The 18,074-nt window shown below is 39.4% G+C and overlaps 1 protein-coding gene across 1 annotated transcript; it reads right to left on the minus strand.

The window, feature by feature from the left end:
• Positions 1 to 353: 353 nt before the first annotated feature.
• LOC122087428 lies at positions 354 to 13,290 on the minus strand. The gene is made up of 5 exons (XM_042656563.1): positions 11,363 to 13,290; positions 10,210 to 10,328; positions 2,533 to 3,156; positions 2,116 to 2,418; positions 354 to 492 (listed from the first exon to the last, which is right to left on the minus strand). The coding sequence occupies exons 1-4, from the start codon at positions 12,512 to 12,514 to the stop codon at positions 2,214 to 2,216; spliced, it is 2,100 nt and encodes a 699-aa protein (XP_042512497.1). The 5' UTR covers positions 12,515 to 13,290; the 3' UTR covers positions 354 to 492; positions 2,116 to 2,213.
• Positions 13,291 to 18,074: the final 4,784 nt, after the last annotated feature.

An 18,074-nucleotide genomic window follows, 5' to 3' on the forward strand; every position in this document is an offset into this window, starting at 1 on the left:
ACTAGAAAGGATGTTTTAGGCATGGTTGAGTGAGGGCAGAATACAGCCATATGACGGCGATGGAGTCATCCATGGGTGCCACATGTATTAATGATTAAGATACCACCACTTTTATGAAGTGTCATCAAAAAATTTAAATGGCCGGTGTTTTCCAACATTTTAGATTGTATTTTAATAAAACATTTCCCCTTTCTTAATCCTAATGCAATTTTATATTGGTTTTTAGAAAATCCTGGAAAGTATTTTACGTTGGAACAAATGGAGACCTAAAAAAGAAAAAAAGCGAAGCAATCAGAAGAATCAACTGCTTCATAACTTTGTGCACAGACCTTCACCAGCAGACCGATTCAAAGCCGCAGCAACCTCCTGTCTAACTGAGCGCTGCAACTCCAGTTGCATATCCATGCAGGCTTCCAACATCCTCTGCATGTGGCTCATCCCTTGCTGAAGCCTAGCCATGTCAGCTCTCAAATCATTAATGATATCCCACTCCTGTTTCAGATCAGCACCGACATTCAGTTCAGACCCAAATATGAAGAAGGCACATGATAGCAAGATGCGTTATTCTGAATATATGAGCTACAGACCACTAGACTACTAGAGAGCAACTCTCCCTATTTTTTCAATCTGGTGATTGGAGAATTACACTTAAGGAAATCATACACTATATATTATATTATCCCCACCATATAACAGACTTCCCATCTGGGGCATGCAAAGCAAAGGAATCTTTAAATTTTGAGCAGAACAAGGAAATAAAAGCAGCCCCCTACCATTAACAAACACATCGATCAAAAACCTAAACTGACTAAAATCACACTGCATACAGCAAGACAGTGATGCAAGAGGATCGACCAAAGTTAGTATGAATAATCAAATTGGAGGGCGAAAAATGAGTAATTCAGAAGTCGTTGACCACCTGTAGAAGTGAAAATAGATTGGGAGTTGCTACAGAAACAAGTGCTTTTACAGCCAGCTAACCACTGGTCATATTCACCACCCCCCCCCCCCAAAAAAAAAAACCACTGGCTATATACATGATAATTCCCAGCATGTCCTACCTTCCTAACAGAATCAATCCATGCAAAACTATAGAAGTGAGACATTTTGCTATAAAACAACAACAACAACTCAGTATTATCCCAGCTACATGGATCATTGCCCTCCAATCAGCTCTATTCGACGTCACACTTAATACAAGGCCCAAGCCATGCATGTCTTTCCTCACCACTTCTCCTAATTTTATTTTAGGTTTGCACCTGGTTTTTTTAGTTCCTGCAATCTGAATCAAATCACTCCTCCATTCTGGAGCATCCAAAGGCTTTCATTGAACATCGTTATTCCACCCCCAAATGAATTTATCTAGCAGCTCTCAAATCAGCTCTAATATGACAATTCCTTTATTTTTCCTAGTTTACCACTCATCCATCTCAACATCCTCATCTCCGCTATAGTAAGTTTATGTACAAGATGCTTATTAACTGCCCAACATTCCACACCATACATCACGGCCAGTCGTATGACTATTTTATAAAAAATTTCTTCAGGTTTTAAAGGAATGCATCAATTCAAAACACTCCGGACACACACCTCCAATTCATCCACCCTATTTAAATTCTTTGTGAGGCATCATCCACTATATCACTTTATTTATCTATGGTTGAGCCCAGATACCTAAAATAATCATTTTGCAGAACCTCGCTCTAATCAATTTTCACCACCTCATTATCCGTCCTCGTGTAACTTTAATATACCATGTCTTCATTCTACTTATTTTAAAACTTTTTTATTCCAAGATTGATCTCCATAACTCCAGATTGGCATTAGTCTTTACTTTTGTCTCATCCACCAAAATAATATCATCAACACCAAAGAACTTCATCTTGAATGTCTAACTAAAACACTTTGCCATATCTCTCAAAATTCTGATCAAAGTACAAGTCATTCAACTCAATAGCTGGCAACCCCCTCCCCCCACCCCAAAAAAAAGGACCTTAACAGTCAAAATCATGCAGAATCTAAAAATGATTTAAATGACTTACTTATAAAACTTTCACAAAGGAAACTTATGTTGAATAAAACAAATTTGTGGACAATAGAGGAAAGAAAGCGCACAATTTCTGAGCGATGCACACTGTGGCGAGGCCAGTTTGCATGATGAATATCCTGCTGCCAAAGTGGCTGCGGAGGGGGAATTGGTGGAGAAGGCATCACTAGAGGAGGTCTACCAACAATATCTGCGTGACCTCATTCTGATCTCTCTGCTGCTCCGGATCTTGTTCTGGTGAGTTAGGAGTAGGCAAGGTTCGATGCAGATCCCAGTCAATGGGAGTACGACCTTGTCTTTCCACGTAAGACTGTATCAACTGGTCCAGGCTCTCACGGAACCCACTTCTAAGAAGATTGGATACACTTCTCCTACAAGTTGAGTTAAAATTCTACTAAGCACGCTGAACTATCAACAAGACCAAATTGACAACTCAACAAATGGTGAAAAATTAAGATAAATGTATCAGAGAATAGGATCAAAACCTGCTTAGGAGTTCTCTCAGTTCCATGCTGTACACATTATCATCATCAGGTGGATGGAATCTATTGATCCGTCTAACAGGAATAGCTCGCCGAGTTCTCGGAGGATTAGAAGGCCCCTCTGGCCAATTTTGCACAGCCTCCTGAGAGCCATTCTCATGCCACTCCTCATTGGTTTCTGTTAGATGGCTATCTTCTCCACTTTCATCCACTGAAGTTTCCTGGGTCCAGTCCCTAGCAATATTCTCATGCCAGTTTCCATCCATTTCTTCTCCATTAACCTCCTGCCACTGACTAAGCTCACCTTCAGAAGACTGTAGCAAGCCTCTTCTATCATTTTCTGTAACTTGTTCCAGCCAATCCCCTTGACTATTTGGCTCCTGCCAATCTGTACCTTCAAGAGCTGCATCACTCTGTAAGCCTCCTGTTTGCTCTGGCAACTGGCGAATATCACCTTCCTGACTTGTAGGTTGAGATTGCTCATGGTTTTCATTTGCAACCTCCTGCAAAGTCGTTGATTGAGTGTGCTCATTTCTAGGAGAGTTGGCATTATTGTTAGATAATGTATCGGAATGACTGGTTACTTGACCACGAACAATATTTTCTAACCTGGAGCGAAATCCATCCCTGAAAACATGGAAGGTATCACTAGGGCAATCAACAGATCAAATACAGTCAACTACCAGCTTATATATAATCCAAGAAAATAACTGGAAAAGACAACTAAAAGAAGCAGCAGAGAACATGAACATAGGATGCGCACCCAACTGTTGCAGACATTAAAAGAGATGCAGAAACATCCTCGTACAACTGAATAAAGATGTATTTATTCTTCTCATCTGATGCATTCATGTTATTGATTAGTTAGTAGTAAAACAAAGAAGATTGTGCACTTAGCACGGTCAGTACAAACCCCACAAAGTATAAATTAGAGGGCTAACACCTGAAGCAAAGTGCCGCAGCTAGCTCCCTCTAATCCTTGGAAGTCCTCAACCCACATTTCAAAGGAAATTTACACATTCCACCCCAGCAAGATCCATCAAAGGGGAAACCAAAAGAAAAGGCCATTTGCCATCTCTTACAAATTCTGTTGATGGCATGCTGTCTTTGAATATACTATTTCCTCCACTTCAAGTATTTGAAAATATGACACAGGTAGACATCTCACTCAAATTCCCTTCTGGCTCAATTATCTATCAAGGCTTGTTTTGATAACTTTTTCCAATTAAGTAATGATCACAAGAACTAAGAACATGTCGGGGAGGAAAAGGCATCACCAATACCCAGTTACAAGAATAAACGAGATATTAAGAGCCATATGCAGAACTTGGGTGAATATTAATATCATAACTATAATGGTAACAGTAGGTAAGACTGAAACCCAAGAAAAATGAAGATTGAAGCTATTTTCTTACTTACCTAACTTATTTACAAGTTCTGGGAAAGGAACAATCTCATGTAAGAGAGAACATATGAAAGAGACCAAGAGATTCAATCTGGTGACCTCTGAAAAGTAGGGGATCTCAAGTCTATAATGTTGACAATTGTGAAGATGGGGTGGAGACGAGCATCTGCGGTAGAGGCAAGCAAGTTTATTATACCCACAGCATTACAGCAGGAGTAAAAAATGACCATTTGTCTCTTTGCATTAGTAATGGACGATTAAATTAAATATATATAATACAAGAGGAAGCCCAATAGTATATCTATATGTTGATGGTAGAGTCTTAACGAATGTCATGAGCCCTATCCTGATAAACCAGCTTGACCAAAGCCCAGTGAACCAGTCACCAAAATTCATGGATCAACTCCCCCCCCCCACACACACACACACACACACACACACACACACACACACAAAAAATATCCTTGCCTAGAAAAGATTACACGACACTGTTTCACCAAGTGGTTGAAGTTTGGGACAGGTCTGTTTAATATAACCCATCAGGACTTGTCCACAAAGAACAGCTTAAGGGACCAGAGGTTTTAAAACAACGGTTTTGAATTATCATACTACAACTGAAGTAACTCCCGACATAGAACTATTAAGAAAAATGTTTGTGTTATAAGTCAAAGGATTTCCACCCAACTCAACAAAGCCCCATCACAACAATTTCAGGTTGACAACAAAATCATTTTCCTTCAATACACTTCATATGAGGCAAGTACACTGGACATCCAGGTCATCTCCAGTCTTTTTGCTACCTCTAATATTACAACAAATCACACCTATACACCAAAATGTCCAATACTCTGTATTGCACAAGCAAACCATCTTTTGAGATAACGCTCCTAAGTTTCCTCGAGTGTACTCATCGCTGATTCTATCCTTCCAATATTACCACTCATCCATACCAATATCTGCATTTCGGCCACATGAACTTCTATGCCCATTTTTTAAATCAAAATGCCTTATGAATAGAAAATGAAAAAAAGGTAAAAGAAAGGACAAGCTATTGGAGGAAACATACAGTATAGTGTGGTTGAAATTAAGAATAGCCGACCAACTAAGGGGAAAATAGTAATTAAGAACAGCTCTGATTGGTGACAAAAATGTGCACAAAGCAGCCATATTTGTTTTCATGACTCAATCATGGAGGAGCGATTGAGGAGGTACTTCAGTCAAAAAACTCCAGCACAACTAAATGGAGTAGAGATGTATTTCTAACATCCTGACAATCTTAGTATAGCATACCACTGAAACAGATGGATAAATTCTCTGATACAGTTATAAGAGTGCCAGATTGACCAATAATGAACACATATAGATGGGCGTGGCTGAGGACCGTGGGTAATGCAGGAGTAGATTACAAGTAACTAACTCCGCAGTTTATAACCCCAAACAATACAAATAGGAGTAAGAAACAAAGAAATAATACCATCAAATAAACCCTCAATGATACAATACCCATATAGGAGCAAAACCAGCCCAAAACCCAACCCGATAGGAGAGAAAAAAACCTTCTATAGAGCTGGAGAGAGAAAGGTGTGGCCAGGTTTATGGGAGTCCGATTGAGCTGCACTTTTGGGTGTAGATAGTCCCTAGGGAGGGTACAAAAACCCCCAAAGTTGGGAGGATTCTGACGGCTGGTTGTGAAGTTACAAGCTTTCTTGATTTTCTGACCTAGGAGAGAAAATTGATAAGAACCTTCAAGAACAGCAGCTGAATGCTTCCAAAAATGACTAGGTAAGGATCGTGGGACCCTTATGAGGCCTGAAAAACCCTGATTGAAGACCTAGCTAAATAAAGTACATAAGAGAAAAAGTGAGGAGATCGATCTCTCTCTATTCCCACTAGGATTGTTGATCAGTTCTAATTTCTGCAGACTTTTATCAGAATCTGAATTATACCTCTTGAATGTTACAGCAAATAAAATAAAATAAAAAAAAGAAGAATAAAACGAAAGGGGGGTTCAGAAGGGTGAGAGAATAAAAGAAGTGGTTATCTCAGCCTGGGCTTCTCACCCACAGCTATCTCAGCTGCTCTAAGCATTTAGTTGCAAACTTTATTTCATAAATGCAAACTTTCTTTCATTCAAATCTGTCCAATAATGGACCATATGCCTCTCTATTTATACAGGGGAAGTTTACAATCATACTATTACTAGGAGCTAACTTCCTAATAGGACTAGACACTCCTACTGCAACGAGGAGCTAATTTCCCAATAGGACTAGACACTCCTACAACTAAGAATTCAAAATAGGACTAGGACTTGACTTTATGACTCCAACATGAAGTAGATCTAACTAACTAATAGTCCATATAGGACTTTATAACCAGCTAATGGCCTAATGGGCCTTTATTGAATTAAACAACAACTAATTAAACTAATGAATAAAATCCCGTTTTCCTACCTTCTACCCATATTTTAGGCCTATTAAAGTGGCACATTTCAAAAAAAATCCATGGGATCAAAGGCCCAACATATACATAACACAACCCAAGGCTTATTTGCAATAAAATAAGCCCAAGTGACTTATCTACATCAACTTGCCCTCTCTTAGAAAAAATTCGTCCTCAAATTTTATAGTGTGAGGGTGATTATATCATGATGCACGTCCCTCTTCAAGCAGTAGAAAAATTCAGATAGTTTTTTCATGATAAAGATGTAGTCTAGAATGTGAGGAGCTCGATCTTCAAGATACTTTAATAGGATGAAAAACTCCACATGCTCAACTTCAACATCTTTGGATGTATCCATAGGGTCATCTACATATGCACATTTGATCTCTTCTAACTTCAATGCAACATAAAGCTCTTTTGGTTCATCTACCTGGTGGTTCCTAATCGGTTCCATTGATGGTTTAAACACTTCATTCTTGAACTCCTTAGGATCTTCCTCTTAGCTGTTCACAATCATCACAGTTGTTGTAGTGTCAAGTTCCCTAGTCTCAACCTCATTGTCCATTGTGGCAACCTTGTTGCTTTCTACTTCTCCCACATGAGTCTCATTGATGAGAACATCAATAACTAGTTCTTCCTCAACAATAGGAATGGCTGAAAAAATTTTAACACTAACCTCAACTTTTGACTCTAGTTCACTGGTCAGAGATGTCTTCTCTTGTTGCTCTTTTGCAATAGAGGCCGATGATTCCTTCATGCTATTGTCAAGTGTAGGTGGCTTTTGGACATCTGGTGGAAGGAAGTACATGTTTCGTTCATGCTCAGATAGGTACATGCCTGCCAACTCATACTGCATCTCGTCCCACGTTTTAGGTTTACATTCTTGAGCTTAAAGTTGCCTTTCACGGACTTTCCATTGCATTCGAACAAAATCACTCACTGGGAACATGCATATTGGCATTTTTGTCTCTGTTAAGTTGTAGTTGTCAAAGTACATGTCCAATTCACACATCCATTCAAGAAATTCCCCATGAAAATAATGTAGATGATCATTAGATTGGGCAGCAATGGATGTATTCTGATGAGAATCCTGTGGAGGGAAGAGCCTTCTTTGAAAATATACAGGGAGATATTGTGTCACTAACTCGTACTTCATCTCTTCCCAAGTCCTAGGCTCATGTCCTCGAACTCGGAGTCGTTTTTCATTGACTCTCCACCAATCTCTAGCATGACCAATCAACAGGAAACAAACTTAAAGCATTTGTGTCTCTGTCAAGTTATAGTAGTCAAAATATTCCTCCAGAGAATCTAACCAATCAAGGATGTAGAATGTATCCCTTTGTCCAGTGAAGTAACGAACTGATGGAACCATCTTCGGTTAGACCCTGATAGATTGTTTGGAGCTTTCTTCAACCGTAGCTCTGATACCACTTAATGCAGGAGTAGATTACAAGTAACTAACTCCGCAGTTTATAACCCCAAAAAATACAAATAGGAGCAAGAAACAAAGAAATAATACCATCAAATAAACCCTCAAGGATACAATACCCATATAGGAGCAAAACCAGCCCAAAATCCAACCCGATAGGAGAGAGAACAACCTTCTATAGAGCTGGAGAGAGAAAGGTGCGGCCAGGTTTGTGGGAGTCCGATTGAGCTGCACTTTTAGGTATAGATAGTCCCTAAGGAGGGTACAAAAACCTCTAAAGTTGAGAAGATTCTGACGGCTGGTTGTGAAGTTACAAGCTTTCTTGATTTTCTGACCTGGGCTTCTCACCCACAGCTGCTCTAAGCATGTAGTTGCAAACTTTCTTCATAAATGCAAACTTTCTTTCATTCAAGTCTGTCCAATAATGGAACATATGCCTCTCTATTTATAGAGGGGAAGTTTACAATCATACTAATACTAGGAGCTAGTTTCCCAATAGGACTAGGTACTCCTACTATAACTAGGAGCTAGTTTCCCAATAGGACTAGACACTCCTACTACAACTAAGAATTCAAAATAGGACTAAGACTTAACTTTATGACTCCAACATGAAGTAGGACTAATTAACTAATAATCAATATAAGACTTTACAACCAACTAATGGCCTAATGGGCCTTTATTGAATTAAATAGCAACTAATTAAACTAATAAATAAAATCCCGTTTTCCTACCTTCTACCCATATTTTAGGCCTATTAAAGTGGTCCATTTCAAAGAAAACCCATGGGATCAAAGGCCCAACACATACATAACACAACCCAATGCTTATTTGCAATAAAATAAGCCCAAGTGACTTATCTACATCAGTAGGATATATGACCACAGCAGAAAGAAAAACATATGAAATGAATGCATTCGAGCGAACATAGGGGAACATAAGAGCAGCATGGACAGGTAACAAGATAACAGAAAGCAGATTGAGACTGCCACCACATATGCGCAACAAATACATTGTGAATACTGACCCTGCAAGTGAAGCCTGAACAAAACATGAGAAAGCCAAATTTTATTTTGAGTGTAGCCAGAGGAAAAACCATGACAGATAAGCTCATAAGCACTTATGATTACACAAAAGAAAGGTGTTGCATAGAGTGGAGTAGCCGAAAAAGATTCCTGAAGCCAACCTCCAACTGTTGGGCAGGGTTTGTTAAGTAGAGTAAATTGAGTGGTCACTACAACTGTAATAGCACACTTTCCTTATCCAGCATCCCACTACTACTGTGATGGGAATTCCAGCGAAGAAAAGAGGAATCATATAAGCAAAACTAGTCCACCTAGACAGAGTGGACCAAGCGTGGCTGCCCCTGGCAGTACTCACAATCAGGAGGATGTAGGGTTCAGCTAGTAGTGTACTGGATTGAAATAGTTGCCATTACTTTAGTCATATGGGGTATTTTGGGTCTTGAAAAGTTTCCCATCAAGGGATATTAATGCGATACGATATGATGCTTAATTATTTGACTCTTGAGTGGGATATTTCTACTGTAGAAGACTAGAATTTCAGATGGGCTAAGGTCAATATATAGAAGTGTAAACCTCCTATTGAACACTTCAGCATAATTGAATGAATTGTTTTGCACCTAAGGCTTCTCCCTCCCAGTTGTGTAGAAGTATGGTGTCCTGAGCCTCCTAGACTGCCAGTCTGCTCCTTGCTCTTCTATATTCTCTTATTGTTTCCTCCTAATTTACCAGCAGCAACAATACCCATCATAATACGAACTTAAATTATTGCTCTTCAGAAGCACCATCAATTACTACAAAAGCCATAATGCATTCAGGCTTTCACTATTCCCTGCCAAAGAGTTCTCATGAACCCACCTAGACCACATGCAGAGCGAACATTATGCACAACCTGGTTTCTGCATCGCCTGTGCAGCAAGCATGCCCATTGAGTAGTAAAAGGATATGGTAAAATAGTAGACATCCATTAAAAAAATTTGTAACACATGACAGAAGTGGGGAAGTTCAAAAGCTCATTTTAGCACTTCACTTTTCCCCCCAATCAGTAGCGCATCTAATTACTTCAAAACTCTCACAACCGATTGGCCACCTATACTCAGTGTTCTCGCAGAGATACACTAATTACATGTTGAAACTAATAAAGAAAATCCAAAAATATCTGCTAACACGGACAAAAAATATTATTTATAATGTTTTCATTAATTCCTAGAATAAGAAAGTCCAGCTAATCAGCTTCATCTCCAGAATATTAGCATCCTCAGAGGTAAACCATAACCAAAACATAGTAAATTCTCACCTGGAAAAGAATTGATCTACAAAAACATTATAGGAAAAAGTAAAACATGACACAGACATCATAGAAGAAATGGCATAAAAAGAGCACATACCTTAAACCAGATACAGTATGGCGTTGCCTTAACTGACCTAATTCCCTAGCTGCCATTGAAGGTGGCCTCTCATCCTCAATAGGTCTTTCATTGCGTAAGAATCTACCCCTCAGTAGTGACTGAGAAATGCCACAGTATCAGGTTTCCACATGATAGAAGTGAATGCAACCAAAGCATTTCAATATAGATTCGTAGTTCTCACATACCAGATGATGTAGTAAGTAGTTTATGAAATATAATAGCAAAGGTAGTGTATGGAACCATGGCTAAGAACCGCAAGCAGGACTCAGGATGACCAAGCAGATCGATACAAAAGGTAAACAATGACTACATCATTAGTTAATCAACAGGAGGAAAAATAATCCCAAGATGATAATATTTTATTATAGAATTTTGTGGATCCACTTCAATCCTATGCATAAGTGCATATAAAAGTACTTTTGACTCGTTCCCAAGATGATTAGAGCATAATTACCTAGGATTTAATTTAGAGTTTGACCCACCCACCCAATTATCATTGGAGCCTTGTCATTCCATCTACATATTTTTGATAAACGCTAGCATTATTAAAGTTTCCTTGCGAAACCCTTATAAATGCCCGTGCCTGTGCATTTTGAGCAATGGAATTTCAATTTTTAACTTTTACTTTCCAACGCCAACGTATGCAGCTATAGGAACGTTGGTGGGCTTCGTAAGGGAACACCCTTCATAGTGCAAGTATTTCTCTAGTTTTAACATAAACCACATCAAATAAACTTTCATCCTTCTATAAATGGTGATAGACTGTTTTGATTTTCTCTAGAAGTTGACAGATTAATTTCTTTTAAAAAAAAAAAATTTATTATTACATATTTTTGAAATGTCACTCCAAAGGTATACGTGTGTTTTATTACCATGAGAATATTACACTAACATATGGGGGGGAAACAGTTATGAGCCCAATATGTATTTCTTGCACTGACAACTCCAAATGCATAAAGTCCCTTGTGGAATTTCTTCCACTCCTGATCCAAGATATCAGGTGTCATTATTTTAATGATGCCATGTCTTGTAATGTATGTCATAGCTTTAATAACGATGCATGTAAAAATAGAAGCATGAATAAATCCATAAATTATAGAATAAATGAACGGCATTCTGATAAACAACTAACCTGAATTCGGTTGCGATGAGCAAAGTCTGAAACAGCCCGGTGCTCTAACAACCCCTGCAGTTCCCTCTGCCTCTCCCTCTCAATCCTCATAAGCAAATCGATGAGAGCCTGTCTTCCACGAAATCTCAGCATATCCCGTCGGATATGCTCAGGTTGGCCTTCATCATGGTCAACCACCAATCCGTCACGAACCTGGTCATTCTGATCACGCAGTCCCATTGCTTGTTCTTCCCTTCTGCCACCACGGCCACCTCTCTGCTGACTTGTCAATTGGACCCACTCCCGGACAAGCCTCACCCTTTCACGTTCAGTTTCACCAAGCCATTCCGCCCTTGGGCTGTTATTCCTCCGGGAAACACTAGATGTGTGGTCGCTAATGCCACTATCCATCCATCCCCGAGCAATTTGTCTCACCCTTTCCCTTTCAATATCTCCCAAATCAGGAGACTGCTCACGGCTAGAACTGTTGGGGTGTTCATTCTGCGACCCCATTCGCCCTTGGGGCCACGTCCCATACTCATTCTCGCTCTCACTAGCATCCTCTGAACCACCCCGGGGCTCACTCTCTCGGTTTTCAGACATGTTAGTGCCAGAGAGGTTGGTATTAGAATCAACGCTCCTCTGTTGACTCAACCTTTCCCTCACACTTTCTCGGGCACGATGGAGCAAATGCTCATCTTCCAGCTCCCGCCACATTTGCAGGAGAGAGGATGCCTGGGTGTTCGGCCTCTCAACAGCACCCTGTCTTCTGGAAGTCGGAGACTGCGACTCTCTCAGGAATGAAGCATCAAGCGTGGAGACAGTGTGCAAACCCGCAAGAGCCATGAGTTCGGATTCACGATTTCTCCTCTCAATTGTGGTGAACATCTCCTGGGCCTGCCTCGCAGCCCACCTACTCAAAATTCGAGAATGTCGCCTTCGAGCAGCGGAAGACTCAGCCAGGTCATCCCCTTCGAGATCGGAACGTCTCCTCCGACGCACTAGCTGATCGCCCTCTTCACCATCATCTTCCTGATCGCGAGTAGAGCTACAGGAAGCCAAGGACATACAATCATCTAAACGACCCCGCATCAACTCCTCCAATCCCAGATGGAACTCAGCACGGGCATCATTACTATCCTGCTTCTGATGCCGTGGTTGGAAATCAGTCATGTTCCCAACTTCCAGTAGATCACCAGCTAACCCCCTCCGCCTGGAAGGTGAAACCGACACGGCATGGACAACCCGTCGTTCTGGATTCCGAGTAACAAAGATCAAGCAATTAAACCAACAACCATTGGAGGATTGGGTAACCTTATACCTATTCCAATTTATTATAGAAATAGAAAGAAACCCTACGTCAGCGTCGAATCTCGTTCAGATAACGCTGAATCCACACTGCCCTAAAACAGAGAGAGAAGGATACACCCGACGAATGATCACTGTATTACAGTTGGCAAAGGGATTGTTCAACCAAATTATCAAAAACGAAGAAATGAAACGCAACTGTCGTTACGATCAATCCGAGATGAAAGAGAAACAGAGAAGGATAAAAAAAAAATGAACTACGAATAGATCACAACTTCTAGGGCAACCGAGATCAATCAATCAATCAAAGGATGAAACAGACGTACGTACCTCTGAACCTTTTCTCTCCCTTAATACAACAAACAACAAATTAATTAAAACAAAAGCCCTAACTTTTGCAGGCAAAAGCTTTTGAAGATAGATTTCCTCCTCCGGAAACAGATAGAGAGATAAAGCAAAAAAACGCAGAGGCGAAGATGTGAAGAAATTTATAAATACATAAAAAAACAGAAGGCACATCCCATAGAAAGAGAGACGAGAAGACGTTTTTGTCTTTCTCAATTTCTTTTCCCCCCTCTTTTCTGGCTGAAAAATGCCTATGCAACAGCTATGCCCCAGAGGCCAGAGGTGAGAGAGGAGACGGGAGAGTCGGTGAGTGAAATACGTCATCATCTTTCTTTTTCTTTTTTTATCTTCCTTACTATCCACATCATATTTCTCAACAAGCCGTAAGGAAGCGCCATGTGGCATCTGATTCCTTTCCAGACGATTTAATTACCAGCTGTCAGATCCATCTTCTAATTTCTACTTCTATTTTATTCTTATTCTTTTTATTTATTTTTATTTTTGACCATTTGAGGAAATAAGCCAAATAAATTCCAACCGGAATCTGCCGATTCCGGGTTTTAAAACCCTGGAGTTGATCCGCTGATGGTAGTTGTTCCCTTAATGACAACAATTGGATTCTATTTGTGACTTGGTACCAACGTTTTAAAAACCAGAATCGAATCGATTTGGATTGAAATCGATTGTGATCCATCCGATTCTGGCAGTTCTAAAGCGACCCACTCCTTAATTGTTTTTGGTCCAGATCAGTGGGTTTCAGTTCTGAGACCGATGCTGATTCTAACCAAATCGAAATCGGCATAGACTGTTTCCATCCAAATCAAGACCATTAAAATAAGTGGGCGATGAGATCTTAACCAACCAATCAGCTGTTGCGTTTGCAGATTGGAGGATGAGAATTGAGATTGATGTGGAAGTGGAGAACCTGGCGGTGTTGCTAGGGTTTCAATTTTCTAATCAATAGTTTGAAGACCTAAGATGCATATCCATTTCCTGATAAAGTATCTCCAGAGTTCAAAGGCATAATATGAGGAGAGAAATTAAAATAAAAATTGGGTCCCTCCAAGTCCCAGCTTGGAACCAGAAAGAGAGAACCTATTTGTTGGTCGATTCGCCACGAGAATAAAAGTGAAAGCGGTTGTCTTACTCTTACGCCAGTTGGGGGGAAGTGGGTTGGACTGCCTTTTCATATTTAAACATCGACGTTGAGGTTCTTCGTTGAACTAACTAAGCAAGCTCTTATTCTCTCTCTCTCTCTCTCTCTCTCTCTCTCTCTCTCTTAATGGAAAATAAGAGAAAGGTAAAGCGGATGAAGGCTTTCTTTTTAATGAAAAATAATAAAAAAGGCAAAGGGAATGAAAGCTTACCATGCATATCAAATTATAAATTAAAATACGTCCTTGGTCCCTTCAAAGGCATTCAGTGAAGAAGAAGGAATTCCATCGCCAATGGGTACCGCTGCGGCGCTGCCTTACGATGGACATATGGGAATAATGAAAATATTATCGAGTTTACATAATAGGGGAGTAATTGTAACTGTTGATGCGTGTATTTTTCCTTCAAACCAAGTGTAACAAAGGTTTCGTCGAAAATAAATATCCAAGCAATACATATATATATGGGAAAAGGCTACGCAAACCAGTAGTGGGCTCAATATGTGTTTGCCTTCCCCCATCTGCCCATACCCTCCCATGTGTGCCCACTTGCTTACCTTCTTCAATACATATATAATAGGAATACACATAAAAATCTTCGGCAATGTGGCAGTGAGTAGCAATGAGGATCCAACGGCTAGAGTGTATGTCAGGGCTCTCCTAACCGTTGGATCCTCGTTGCCACTCACCACTCACCATCAAGAATTTGAACCCTTAGAAACACCCACCTTGGACAAGGTCTTGGAGATTGTTGGATCAAGATTCACATAAGACAAGATTATTAAACTCAATATTAGAATCGGGATCAGTGATTGCATTATGATTTCATTTGGAATCGGTAAGAAGTAATTTGATTTTGCCAAATTTAATCATATCCCACATGAATCATAGATACAAATTATAAATCAAATAAAAATTAAGGGAAAGGAATGGCACACCGCTCACATGCAACAATCTAACAGGTTGCACCAATGAAAGTGCATGACAAAGAATTGTACAAGAATTGTAGGGGGTCATTTCAAAAGAGAGGAGAAATAGATAGACATAGTGGTTGCATAGCATGCTGCACCAATGAAAATGCATGACAAAAGAATTGTACAATTCAATTGTAGGGGGTCATTTCAAAAAATGGGAGAAATAGATACGCATAGTGGTTGCGCGGGTGCTGTGCCACTGTACCCAACCTTTTCCTCATAATAAAGTAGACAAATTGAATAGGCGAAGTATTAGGGCCAAAGTCATTGGACCATTGGTGTGGATTAGGTCAAAAGTTGCCATTGCTTGTTATCCTTTTAGGCCTCTCTCAACTCTTGGCATTATTTTCATTTTTCCTTTCAGGGTGACATATATATAAAGGTGGTACTTATTATCACATCGAAAAAGCAACTCAAGCATGATCCACTTTTTCTTTAGTTGGCCACCATGGGTTTGCTCGTGAGGATGAAGAGTCTTTCCATTTGAAAAATAAAAGATGAGAAAAAGAGTAGGTAGGGAAGAAAAGAAAAAAATACCCCCTTCAATTATGTAGAAACTAGGAGTTCATATGAACTTCTTTCCTATTGGAACTTGGAAGTATGCACAGCCTTGGTAATAAATGGGAAACCATTTTTACCAAAAAAAAAACGAAGGAAACCAGTAGGTTAATACATAATCGTGTATCTAATTTGATTTTTTATGCGTGATTTTAATTCTTAAAAAATCATTATTTATTTTATAGGGAATGGATCAGCGTGGGGATCAATAAGAGTGGACACAAGGACATATATAGGGATGGTATTTTTTATTTCCCAAAGGAACAAGTGGTAATTTTGTGCTCTCATGTACCTTGGCGTAGGGTTATCAGGCTATGCGACCAAACAACCTTCTTGTTTCATTATTTTTTTGGTACTACATGTGATACATGAATATCAAAGGAAGGCAAATCTTGAACATGGTGAAACATATAGTGAGATAAGATTTTAAATTTTGACATGTGATCTATCGAATAGATCATTTTATATCTATCCAAGAGGCAAACTGTTGAATTAAGACATGTGGCAAAAAAAAGTCATTTTTGGTGAAATATTTTCCAAGATAGTGCTTCCATTTTCTATATTTTTATTTTTATTTATATTAAATTATTTTGGGAGAGAGATAGGTATGCCGTCAGTATACAGTAAGTTAATAGATAACACCAATGGAGGTATTATGATAAGGTATCATCGAGGAAGGATATGATGGTCATTTCAAAAAGGGGAAAGAGAGAGATAGATATAATGGATACTAGCATCCGATATACCAATGGCATATCCAACATTTTCTCCACCTTTTTTTTTGTTTTCTTTTATTTTGGAAAAGGTTCTTCAAACCGCCAGGTGAGTTATGCTAGCACATTAATGTCTATCTATCTCATCCTCACATAAATGACCTCATTGCCCATGTACTGTTTGTTTTATTGCACATCATTGTTGCACTCCTCATAGAGAACCCTCTCCCATGTACCTCCCCTAAGGTTTGATCCTTCTCCCTTGGTGCAATGTTCTCTAGGAACTTAAGTATAAAACAACCATCCATTATTCCATCACCATCATCTTCACAAACTCATTTTTACCATGTCCTTGGGGTTTTTGAACAACATTACCGAGTTCTCTCTTCCAAATTACTCATACCTTCAACATAAATATCTAAGGTTTTCTGAAAGGATGGATTTAAAGAGCGCTTTAAATAACGATAGCCTCATCGGTGACTGAAATTGTTATCCTGTGACGAACCACCTTCTCCACCTTCGCTGGAGAAGGTAATATTGAAAATCCTAAATCGTGGTTTCATTTGATTTGGGGAAATTATGAATTTTAAGATAAGAAGTAGGAAATGGTAATATTGGTATTTACTGTAATAACATGTTAATTAAAATTTAAGCCACCCAAAATCAGGATAGGACCATCGTGAGACGGGAGAGAGGGAGACCACGCGTCATTGTCTTGCGCTACATGTGTCATCCACATCCTTTAATCCTCTTTATGGGTCTGTCTCGGATCCGAAATAGATGCCACGTGCTATTACATGAATGGGGAGAAATACAGCGCACCCCTTTCCGGCAAAAATGATAAAATAGTTCGTTTATTTTTTATTTCGATTAAATCTCTAGTGTGACAAAAATATTTCTGTTTTTTATTTCGACGAAGACATATATATAGAAAGAAAGGCGGTGCATGTAAGGAAGGTTTGTCGTTGCCATTAATGTAGGTAGATGATAGATGTTCACTGTCTGTGATATAATTCCACATTATTGAATTTCCCCTCAATTTAATATAATCACCCAACCTCTGGCATTCGGGGTAATGTGTATCCATATCCACATCATATACCATAGTCTTCACCCGATACCCATTCCCTAGAATCCCTACACCGGAATCGTTCTGGACTGACCCGACACCACCCGACCCAATTATACCTTTAATATCCAATGAACTTGCAATGGTTTAGAATGAGTATGGAACAAAGGCATTGGGATTTTAAAAGGGGAGACAAGATGGAATGTGTTAGGTTGTGTGTCCACTCGGGTCTTGTCCGTTTTCGTAGGTGATCGGTGATCCCATACAAATTCTTTGGACCTATATGAGTGTAGAGGCGTGGGTCGAAATTGGAGTGTAATTCTTGTCGAATTCGGGCTCAACTCCAAAATAAATTGGGCCAGAAATTTGTGCAGCTCAAGCTCGATTTGGTTCAATGTTCATAAACTTTCCAACTATCGGACCCACCCTAGTTGGACCCGTCTGCTTGGAGGACCAAAATTTGTCAATTTGATAAATCAATGATCTGCAATCTGCATTGGAAACAGGAACTTCAATTAATTTGATGCCCGTAAAGCATTCGAACAGTGAATTTGATCAGAAAGAGAAACTAGATAGAGAATAATTTCTATTACTTTTTTTTTTTTTTTTTTT

The sequence above is a fragment of the Macadamia integrifolia genome, chromosome 8 (assembly GCF_013358625.1).
Source record: "Macadamia integrifolia cultivar HAES 741 chromosome 8, SCU_Mint_v3, whole genome shotgun sequence".
In the NCBI taxonomy this organism is placed as follows: domain Eukaryota; kingdom Viridiplantae; phylum Streptophyta; class Magnoliopsida; order Proteales; family Proteaceae; genus Macadamia; species Macadamia integrifolia.

Bases quoted from the DNA above. Each gene is read 5' to 3' on its own strand.
- LOC122087428 (XM_042656563.1), bottom strand. From the start codon at position 12,514: ATGACTGATTTCCAACCACGGCATCAGAAGCAGGATAGTAATGATGCC. The intron at 10,329-11,362 runs GTTAGTTGTTTA...GGCATTTCTCAG, and splicing joins CTCATCGCAACCGAATTCAG to TCACTACTGAGGGGTAGATT. The intron at 2,419-2,532 runs GTTTTGATCCTA...CTCAACTTGTAG, and splicing joins CTGAGAGAACTCCTAAGCAG to GAGAAGTGTATCCAATCTTC.